Source organism: Chaetura pelagica, unplaced genomic scaffold (assembly GCF_000747805.2).
Source record: "Chaetura pelagica isolate M959 unplaced genomic scaffold, ChaPel_1.0 scaffold82, whole genome shotgun sequence".
NCBI lineage: Eukaryota > Metazoa > Chordata > Aves > Apodiformes > Apodidae > Chaetura > Chaetura pelagica.
This window is the reverse complement of record NW_009952990.1, coordinates 4,210,589-4,222,158: the sequence shown is the minus strand read 5'-3', so window position 1 is coordinate 4,222,158 and position 11,570 is coordinate 4,210,589. Positions and strand designations below refer to the sequence as shown.

The 11,570-nt window shown below is 40.3% G+C and overlaps 1 protein-coding gene across 1 annotated transcript in view; it reads left to right on the top strand.

Annotated features, from left to right (window-relative positions):
- Positions 1-687: 687 nt before the first annotated feature.
- Positions 688-11,570, top strand: part of GALNT12 (polypeptide N-acetylgalactosaminyltransferase 12) — a 35,300-nt gene continuing 24,417 nt past the window's right edge. The window contains exons 1-4 of the mRNA XM_009996522.1: positions 688-898; positions 1,604-1,793; positions 5,211-5,396; positions 8,316-8,433. Of these exons, the coding sequence (XP_009994824.1) occupies positions 688-898; positions 1,604-1,793; positions 5,211-5,396; positions 8,316-8,433 (705 nt within the window). The remainder of the gene's footprint in view (positions 899-1,603; positions 1,794-5,210; positions 5,397-8,315; positions 8,434-11,570) is intronic.

Below are 11,570 nucleotides of genomic sequence, written 5' to 3'. Positions count from 1 at the left end.
ATTTATACATATTGCTCAGCTGGAAGTTTCTTGGTGTCTTTATGTTCATTTAGGGAACTTCATACATATGTTTATAGGAGCTACATTCTGGAGCTTAATCCAAAGGTTTGCAAACTTCCTGGCTCTCCATAGAGCCAAAACCAGGCATTTCTATGTCTGTCTGTGTTTTTTGTGGATTTCATTATTGTATCTTGGCAGCTCTGTGGTCTTCCCAAATTCTGCTTCAGTGTGCATGCATCTCAGTTCTGTTGCTATTTTTTTCTCTTTACATGCTGCTATTCCTTCGCAGTTATATTTTTACTGTCTAGCACTTGTTTTATTTTCGAAAGCATAAGTTACCAGTAAAGTATACTACTGTTTTTACTGAGCTTAGGTTTTGTTGTTTGTTTTTTTTCTGTAATCTGAGGCATGTTTGGCCATTGCTTGTTCCTCTCCTTAGTGTAATTTTGTGCAAAGACAGCTACTGCACATATACCAGGCCAGAATACCTCCTATTATCTTTCTTTCTAGACATTTTTGTGGTTGCAGAATTTTACCGTAATGCTGCTGTGAAAATGGGACTTCTGGAAGACCAGTGTTGGCATGACTTCCCCATGTACATTCAGGTCCTTTAAGATCCTTTATATATTTTTGTTTACAGTTAGTAAGTAGCATACAGACTCTTCATTAGAGAGTAGTTTTCTGAAAATGCTTTTGCACTTACCTAAATCTAATCCCCTCTCTTACAGATGCAGAGAGATAAAGTATGATTATTACAGCCTGCCAAAAACCTCTGTTGTGATAGCTTTTTATAATGAAGCTTGGTCAACACTTCTGCGAACTGTTCATAGTGTTCTTGAGACATCTCCAGATATACTTTTGGAAGAAATTATCCTTGTGGATGATTACAGCGACAAAGGTAGGAAGAGTAATTCTAAATAATGTTGATTGTTTGTGGGGTTATCTGATCACAGGAGGAAAATATATGCTGTTTGGGTAACGTAACATAAAATTGTACAACATAGGCGTCTAATTGGAAGATGGGTTTTCTTGTAACATGGCAGTGAAAATTTTGAGTTCTGGACTAACTTTAGCTCAGAATGGGGAAGCACATTTGCTTTGTTGTGACACGAGTGCTTGCATATATAGGTGACTTTAGTCTTGGAGCATTTCAGGCTTCCTAATTTGAGCAAGTTTTGATTACTCCAAGGTTTCCCTAGTGTGAGATGTTATAAGGAGTCTCCTGGTTGTCTGTTTTGATTTGAATTATAGGACACAAAACAATTCTGGCATTTTTCACCACATGCGAATTGTGTTAGGAAAAAAGCTTTTACATGGAAATAGCTTTACAAAGCACTTGAGATTCACTTAACAATTTGAAAATTAATTACACAGACAAATAGGAAGCATTCAGTTTCTTAAAACTAAGCATGATTTCAGTCCATCCAAGCTGTGTGCTTTTTCCTTGTCCTTCCCTAACACAGACAGTACGGCAGAATCAGAGCCAGCATCTTTAAGGCACTGCTGTAAGAAATACACTAACTGAAAAAAAGTTTCCTGTCTCATGACGCTAATCAGTCATTACATAACTATATTCCTCCTCTCTTATTTTGTCTTTTTACAGAACATTTAAAGGAGACTTTGGAAAACTACGTGGCCGGGTTACGCAAGGTGCGTCTTATCCGTGCCAATAAGCGAGAGGGGCTGGTTCGAGCCCGGCTGCTCGGGGCTTCTATAGCGAAGGGAGACATCCTGACATTCCTGGATTGCCACTGCGAATGCCATGAGGGCTGGCTGGAGCCGCTGTTGGCAAGGTGAGGTTATACTCTGAGCTGATTTTTCTCTCCCATTGCAGAAGGAGAAGGGACAGTTTGGCACACTTACACAATGGAAAAAGGTCTCTTCTCGGAGAGTTTACGGAAAGTTACCACAGTCTGGTCCCTGAGACACTCCTGGTGGTGAGGTAGCCAATGGAAGCATGGAAGAGCAGGAGGTGGACTTTTGTTTTTTTCCAGAGGACCAGGCTGGTATTTTTCTTCAGAGAAGGGAAAGTTTTGTTTTCAGGAAGAGGAAACCTCCCTCAGCTTTGAAACTACCTTGGGAAAGGTGGTTACTTCTGTCAGCCTTGGTGGTGTGTCCTGGTTTGAGCCAGGATGAAGCCAATTTTCTTTTTACTTTTTTTTTTTTTTCTCCTTCATTGAACTCTCTTTTAAGCAGCACACTTGTTGAAACTAACACCAAGTTTTCTGCCGGTGGGCTGATGATGCCCAAATATTTATAGTTACTGCCCAGAGAGGAAGGACACTTTGCTCCACTTGTTGAATCTGGTGCTTTGGACACTAAAGGAGCAGAAGAGTTGTATCTACAACCCTCCTGTAGGGAGGAGAGGACTAGACAGATAGCAAAATTGGACAGATTATTCCATCCCATATATAGTTAACTCTCGGTATAAATTCAGGGATCATGGAAGTGAACTTGCCTTCTTCTTCCCTATCTTCCATCCATAGCCAGCATCCAGAGAGGGCTCTATCCATCTAGAATACTAGCTCAATTACAACTTAGAATATTTCTGATATCCTTGAAGCCTCACCCACATGTAGTTAGCAGCCATGCATGCACTTCTCCCACTATCAGTTCAACCACTGGTACATCTCACCACAGCACCCTGCCACCCACACCTCACATGCACGAGGCAGTATTGCTTTTGCCTGTCTTTTTGACAGCGTGTATCTTTACCCCCTTGGATGCCATTAGTAGATATTGATAAACACAGTACCTGAACTGTTGTCCCAGACTGGGTGAGGTAGTAGATGAGATCTGTATGCATAGAATAAGATTTCTGTATAGATACTGTATATAGAAAGTTGGCTCTCTTTAAAACACCGTTTAAAAATAGCCTTTTTTCAAGGTTAGTGGTTTGATTTGCATCCTATAAAGATTCCCACCAGATACTGTAGAGTTCAGAGAAGGGCCAGTGCAAACTGTAGAAAGGTATCCAAAACCACATGCTGTCTTGAGGTGTTTAAGTCTTCCTTATTTCTAGTGGATCTTGTGTTCTCAAACTCACCGTGTCCATTTGAAATAGTATCTGGGGTTATAGTTTATTTTTTTTCTTAAAATTTTCATATTTCACATGTTTCTAAGTTTCACTCCGAGTATATTCCAGATAACTTCGGGTTAACTATGAACAGTATATAGATAGTGTGAAGAAAGGAAAACGGTAAAAAGAATAAGCATTGTTTTAATGACTGTCTTCTGAAGAAACTACATTCTGTGGAGACGATTCTGCAATTTCTTCACTTCTTTAGCAGACCACTAGATGGCAGTCTTGAGGAGGGATTTGGATAATTTCAGGTATCTAAACTCACCTTCTGTAAAAAGTTAACCCTGGATGTGTCTTGAAATTTTTTTCCCTTCTTGCAAATGCAGACATAAATCTCTAAGGGGGTGTTTGCAAGGCATATCTGACTCAAATGTATGGGAGCAATACCACAGTGTTAGCACTTTGAAGTGCAAACATAGTTGGATTTGTAAGCTGCCTGTGCATTGTACTATCTAGTTAATTCTTAACTTACAGGAAAGGTGGTGACTTTTCACTTATTCCTTTCATAGCTGAAATCACATGCCAGCTACCTATTTTTTACTCCTTTTCATTTACAGGAGCAACAAAACATTTTTACCTTTTACTAGGATTTTTTTCCTTTGCAGGCATATCACTCACATTGCTTTATATGTAAGTTATATGCAGGTGAGACAGGAGATAGCAATATTTGTATAAGCCCTTTTGTGTACTCTTAACAAACAGGATTTTAATGGGAGGTCATAAATCAGAAAACAGCTGTCTTGCATCTTCCCTCCAGCAACAAGAGACCATTTCATTCATAAGGCAGTCTTTCTCAGCTCAGACAATACTTCTTGGGAACTGCTGCTGTTCTCTGCTGCATTTAACCATAACCACCACAAGCTGCTCTAATTTCAGAGCCAGAGCCGCTTGGTTAGCCTAGGGGTATTTGAGTATAATAATTCCATGAAGAGCTAGCTCCCTTTGAAAGACAGATACATCATGTCTCTTCCTTGCTTGGCAATATAGTGTGTTCAGTTTTCTTTCTCCTCGGGAATCTGCAAATCAGAAGATGCAGGGCTGAAACAAGTACCAGCATCCTGACGTCAAACAAGTCCTTTGTTTCACTGAACTAACAGGAGATGTTTAAGACTAGTGTAGAGAAGAGTGATTTAGGAAAAAGACCTTAGCTTGATCTTGCATACTTGAAGTTGATAACTCCTAGTTCTCAGAGAGGCCTTTCCAGAGGATCAAGTGAAAACAGAGGATCCCTCTGCCTTTTGTAAAGGCCAATGCTTTTGGAAAGGAATCCATAAAACCCTGCATGGTATTGAGAAATGAGAGGAAGGGGTTTATCTCCTTGCAGAAATAGACCTGCAAGAAATGTCATCAGCTATGATATATTCTGAGTGTGAGAAAGACCGTAACTATCTTTAGATCAGCCAGATAGTCATCCTGCAGTACTATCTTGCTTGTTTCTCCTTTTTATCTCCTATGTTGCCTGGGTTTTTGGAGGCCTCCTTCAAGTATGTTTCACTGTTGGGAGATCGAATTTCTGGGTTGCATGGGTTGTGTGTGTTGTGTTTGGTTGGTTTTTTTTTTTGGGGGGGGGGTATTTTTTGTTTGTTTGGTTTGTTTTTTCTTTTTGTTTAAGCTCATGGCTTCTTTTTGAGTTAGTGTTATAGTGCTCAGTCTTACTTTTTGCAGTTGATAATAGTTACAAGAACAACCATGATTTTAAGGGCCAAGAGGCTAGTTAATTAATTATTAATCTTTGCAGAACTATACTATCATGCTGCTCTCTTAATATGTTAAACCCAGCTACCTGTAAAATACAAAACAGACATTTTTGTTGAGAATTGGGTGCTGGCTATGGCAGCCAAGCCAGATGCTGAGTGTGTTATCTCAAGCCATCTGACATACCTTGCTTCCCCTGTCCAGGAAGACTGATGATTGCCAGGTGCCTACAGCTGAGTCCATCCTGCTGTATCCTCCTGATGCAAGAAATGGGGGGTTATTCTTACAGCTGTTGTTCCCTTCTGTTCCAGCTTTAATTGAAAGGGAACAAAACTTTGTGTTTGGTATACATAAGCATTCCTCTGTTCTTGACAGTTCTAGTTTTTGAGAGAAGTTTCTAATGGAAGTCACCCTTTTCTTTTAAACATACTAGGATTGCGGAAGAAGAAACAGCTGTTGTCTGCCCTGTTATTGATGTTATTGACTGGAATACGTTTGAGTACTTGGGAAATGCTGGTGAGCCACAGATTGGTGGATTTGACTGGAGGCTGGTCTTCACTTGGCATAGTACCCCTGAAAGAGAACAAAAACGGAGGAAATCCAAGACCGATGTGATCAGGTAAATTTTTATGCATCTTACCAAACTGTGATTGATACAAGTGTTTCTGATCTCAGTTGGAAATGCCAGGTGCTGAAAAATATTTGAGAAATGTTAATATTACTAAAAATTACGTATTTTGTTTAGTTCTCTTTTTCCAAAATAACTCCTGCTCAGTGTGCTCCTGGAAATATATTGCTCTGAAAGCTGAACTTCCTCTTTAATCTTCCATATGGAATCTTTACTGCACAAGTACTCTTTTGACTGCTGCAGGCAAACTCCTACAAATGTTTATCAGCACACAGAAAGGTTGTAACTGATTAACTAATACTGAAGGAAAGCAAAGATATCCGTGTTGTAAAGAATATATCATGGCCAATGATGGAAAAGGGGGAAGAAAAATCATCAACCAGTAAGAAGGCAAAGGTAGTTTTGAAGACTTACTCTGTGCTGTAGGGTTTGTGGTTTTTCCAGTTTTCAAATTTGCCAGTCCTGTCCTGAGATGAAATTACTCAGCTTTACACACCATAATTTCTACAGAGTGCTAAATCATAGGAGTTCATATGGATGTCTTCCTTACGAATTTTAGTTTTGTTTGATTTTTAAGGCAAGTTTGAGTCAGTCAGTGTTATTTGTCAATTCATGCTGTATTTTTAGGAAAGGTGAGGTAAGAGTATAAACAATGCATCTGGAGAATGGACACCGTAGACAAAATTCTGATAATTGAGGGTCTGATCAGTTCAACTTGGAAGTTGCTGTGTTGCAGCAATTTATTGTAAGAAATTAAGCAGCAGTTTGGCGTTTTTAACATAATGATTTTTTTAGTCCTTGGTGATTAATTTTTCTCAGTCTTTTCTGGGTTGCTTATCATGATAATTATATCCAGTACTTCACAAATAATAATAAACTTATTCTCAACTGAGACAACTTTTTTTTTTCTAATGGGAAAAGTGAAGTAGTAATTTACTCCTTCTCAGCATATATTAGCCACATTCTTCTTTAAAACAGTTTTAAATTTGAGTAAATGCTTTTAAAGCCTTTAGCTTAAATATGATGCTTTTCTTCTCCATGACAAGAAGAATTGTCTTTGGCAGGCCATGGGGAAAACAGTGAGGGATAAAGCTCCACAGTAGCCTGAGGACTGTAAGCCCAGCAAGTGTCAGGAGAAGGCAGCAGTGCTGAGACTGGTGTTACTGACAGCTGTGTTAGGAAAGAGGAGATCTGGAGTGAGACAGAAGAGCTTGACTGGTTATGGAGTTTGTTTTTTTCCCTTCTGTCTCACCTCATCTCATTCCATTCTTTGAAACAACAAATGACAGTGTAAGACAGTGTTGCTTCAAAAAGATGGCTGGTAAAATTAGTTTTGACAGATTGATCACTGCACCTAGCATTGTTAATATTTACCTCAACATCAATTTAGTAAAATTCATAAAGTGTTAGCTGAATTTAGTTCCAAACAGCGTTATATGCTTGGCATTTTAAAGAAGGTAATTTTCTAAGACTACAAACAATTAGGAACAATATTGAACATATACAAGTTTATGTATATGTGCACACACTACCCTACCCTAAACTGCACTTATCACTGTGGACCTTGTGGTCTTTGATGAGGAGCTGATTTGGAGTTTGCAATTATTTTTTTTTCCCAAACTAAATAAAAAATTAAAAAAAATGCAGATGGGCAGATCTTTTTAAAAATAAAAGAAAAATCTTTAGGGACTATGCTTACCTAATTCTATTCAGTTGATGCCCAAGAGTTTTTCCATTTCATAGAATCATAGAATCGTAGGGGTTGGAAGGGACCTCTGAAGATCAAGTCCAATCCCCCTGCTGCAGCAGGAACACCCAGGGCAGATCACACAGGAACTTGTCCAGATGGTTATTGAAAGTCTCCAGAGAAGGAGGCTGGGCAGCCTGTTCCAGTGCTCCGTCACCCTGATAGTGAAGAAGTTTTTCCTCATGTTGAGGTGGAACTGTGTTGTAACTTGGTGCAGTTTCCACTTGTCTTACCACAGGGCACCACTGAAAAGCCCTCTGTTGTACTCTTTCCAGCATATCCCTGTCCCTCTTGAACTGGGGAGGCCAGAAGTGGACACAATATTCCAGATGTGGCCTCGCTAGGGCGCAGTAGAGGGGAAGCAGAACCTCCCTTGAGCTGCTGGACACACTGTTCTTAATGCATCCCAAGATACTATTGGCTGTTTTGGCCATGAGGGCACATTGCTGTCCTATGGATAGTTTGTTGTCCACCAGAACTCCAAGGTTTTTCTCCATGGGGATGCTTTCAAGCAGGTCAGCCCCATATCTATATTGGTGCATGGTGTTTTTTCTCCCCACATGCAGGACTCTACACTTATTCTTGTTGAAACTCATTATGTTCATCTTTGCCCAGCTCTGCAGTCTGTCTAGGTCTTGCTGAATGGCTGCACAGCCTTCAGTTGTATCAGCCAGTTCTCCCACTTGGTATTACAGGATCAGGAATGTTGTTATTAATTACTATAGCAGAGATATTTGTTTACATATTACATAAGTAAAATATATATATAAGGATATTGCCCTTAGAATTTTAGAGCTGACTAATAAAATTCTGCAAGAAAAAAGCTTATGTTCTATGTGAAGGTGAAAAGCTAGTATTTTATTGTCATTCACAAAAGCACTGTAATTACAAAAATTTATATGAACACAATGTTTATGTTCTCAAATTTCACTGTTATTTTTATTTAAATACATTCTGGAGCTTTTTTCACAGAGAAAACTTTACTACAGTCTTAAAATGGAATGGCCTGATGATAACTGATCAATGGCTGCCTGTTCCTTTTGTATGCAGAAAATCTGAGAAAATTTAAAACAGAAATATATTTTTTTTATCTATTTCATTGGTTTGTTAATTTACATTTCTTTGATTTTTATTCAATTAAGAATTAATATTCACTTTTACAGGTCTCCAACCATGGCAGGTGGATTATTTTCTGTGAGCAAGAAGTATTTTGATTATCTTGGTTCATATGACACAGGAATGGAAGTCTGGGGAGGAGAAAACCTTGAATTCTCTTTCAGGGTAAGTAAGGGGCTCAATTGAAAGTGTTTTTTCCTGAGGAGAAAAACAAGTTTCTTATTTTTTTTCACATCCTTTTAGTTAATGAGATAGCTGTAATGTAAACAAGCGTTAAGAAGAGAGTATTTTGGGAGATGTTTATATGAATTTCTTGTCCTTGTTCTCACACCTCGTTATGGCTCTATTTTCCTTGCAAACAACCCTTTTAAAACATTTTTTTAAAAACATACCTTTGTTTTGAATGACAGTATAAAATGTAAGTAGAAGTATGATATTGACTAGTGAAGTTTACATTCTGTGGCTCGAAAAGGATTGTTGGAAAGAAACATTGATAATTCTCTGATGTGACACAGAGCTCTCACCACAGTTGAAGGAGTGAGCAGGAGGCAACTGGGGACAGTTACCAGTGGGGCAGGACAAGCCAGCTCCTGCACTGCTTATGAAGGTTTTATTATGCTTCAGGAAAAGCTTGTATAAAGGTTATAGAAGGTGATGGGGTGTGGACTACATAGATGGGATGGAATAAAAAGGATTTGTGGCAGGGGAAGAGACAGGAGATACGAGATACAGGACAATCCAGACTGAGCAAAACAATCTTGTCCTCCTCCACTCTGCTGTTCCCTGTGCTGGCTGATCACCACGAAGCACTGTCTGCCTGTGGTTTGCTCCATATCACACTTAGCTTGCTGAAGCACTCCAGTGGTGGTGTGCACTGCAGGGCAGTTTTTGCCTCGCAGGGAGTTCACTGCTTGGTACCCTGGATTTCCCTTGCCTTTTCTGGTTATCAGATGTATTTTATGGTCATATTTGCATTGCTCTGTGTCACTAAATTGTGGGACACAATGGTTGATGGTTTTATTTTTGGCTTCACCAGGTGACAGCAGATTTCAGGGACAAGTAGTATTTTAATGTTACAAAACCACTTACTTGAGAAAGGAAGCATTAGCAGACTGTCTCACTTGATGTCTGCCTGTTAACTGGGGAAGCATGGAGTCTTCCTGGCTGCTGTCTCTGTGTCTTGTTGCCTCTACTGCAGAAATCCTAGCAAGGAGGGCACAAAAATAACGAAAGAAAAGGATTAGGGAAGATAATAAGCACAGACCTGGAGTTGACATGGTTTCTCCCTGAAGGGCAATTTTTCAGCTAGAATCACTGTTCTGAATTCATGACCACCTCCTGTCTCAACTAGGGAAAATTTTCTGGCATGTAAGTCCCAACACACAGCCTGCTTGGTCAGTAAATTCAGCAGGCCTTCACCTTAACCTCAAAGCAGCTTACCCGACTCCATCAGCTCTGTGAGCTTCTGAAGCAGGAGTCTCCCAGCTGTCTTTGGTTCTGGTGTAGCCCATGTTGAAAGAGAGGTCCTCATCTCTTTTCACTGGAAGGGATTTCTTTTCTGTGGGATAATTGCTCAGTCATAGAGTCAGGAGCTATGAAATAGCTCTCAATAAAATTGTTGTCATGCCTCCTTTTGAGTGGTTGCTCAGGGAGCCAGAAGTAGTAATAGACTGGATTTGAACAAATGATTGTGCTCATCATCAGTCACAACCCAAGGTAGGTTAAGCTGGAAAGCAGCCTGGTGGTGGATGCCATCCCCAGCTAACTCTGGCAAGGGAAATTTGGTTTTCTTGCTCAATGAGGGATTGGAAGGGGTGATGACAGTGAGGGGTTCATGCATTTTTGGGTACAAATGCTTGCTGACTTGGGGCTTACTGTGTCTCTTGCTTTCTATTGAAGCAGACAAATAAGTAGAGACAAGACTGTCAGTTTAGCAGCAAACTACATCAGAGAGCATGTGACTGTCTCCCACAAGTCTAGCACAACAGTAGCAAGCGTGTTGGGTATGTGCATCTCCTGAGCAAGACTGGCTCTTGCAGGCTCTTGTTTATGTCTGCTAGTGCGTGTGCAACCAGACTGAGCACCCATGAAGCGGAGAGGATGCTGCTTTTGAAACTACTATGGGCTCTGCCTCTTCAGAGAAATTTGCATCCTTCCCAAAGCCAGCAAGCTTGGAAACAAAAGCCAGAGTTGATAGAACTGAACTTTACAAGATCTGCTTCACGTTGTTTAAATATCTACAGTCTTTTGTGACCCTAGCTGCTACAGGTTTGGTTGCCTAACCAGTAGGAGTTAGGTGTTGCACCACCCCAAGATAGCAGTAGTTTTCTCCTCCCAGATGGATTGCAGGAACTTTATACAAGGAGCTTTCTACAGCTCCTTGTAGAAAGCTTTAAATATGCTTTCTCTGCATACAGTTCTTGGCTTTCTATTCTTCATGTCTTGGTTTTTGGGAGACCAAGGCTTGCAGATAGGACAAGCCTGACCCCTGCCCTATCAACATGGAGTCCCCCTGCACTGGCTGCTCCTCTAGACTCAAATTATCACTGCCATTGACCTCTGCCAGGCTCTGGAAGCAGGTCTCATTTTTGGTGTTGCAAAATGGCCAACAGTTATGCAGGATGAACTGTGCAATGGGCAGCTAGTATGCCTGGCTATGTTAATTTTACTAGAGCAGATTATCAGTAAGATCCAGGCATTTGGATCCAAATCTTGCACAACATGCTTTCCTCTATTTGATTTCAAGCCCTTGTAACTCATGCTTCCTGCAATGAGGTTTTTTGTGGAAGAGAGCAGAGCGCTACCGTGTAGCTTAGCTGTGTTCTGGTTGCCCACAGTGCTGAAGAAGGTCAAGAGGGATAGATCTGTGTGAACTCTATTGTCTCTCTGGTTTCTAGAGCTGCTGGACCCGAAAATTAGGAACAGGGATATTGAAAAACAGTGTAAATTAATTGATAGTTCTTCTCATCTCTGAAAATGCCCCTCCTGATGACATGAAAGACTTGTCCTCGAGCCTCCTCCTTTCTCTTACTTTGATCATTCTAAACTGAAATTCTTTGTGATTTTTAGAGGTGCAACAAGGACAGAGCTTTGGCTAAAAGCTTGATGACTAAGAGAGATGGAGGCTGCATGCTGAATGCGGGATCGAATCAGTGTTCCTTGATTTTGAGATGTCTAATGCTATTTGGCTGGATAAAATTTCACTTCATGGGCATAATGGGCATTGAAGCTCCTCTTTCTGAGGGGTGCAAAATATGCCTTTTCATCTTTTCTCTCCTCTACGTGGAGTGAGAGGATCCTGG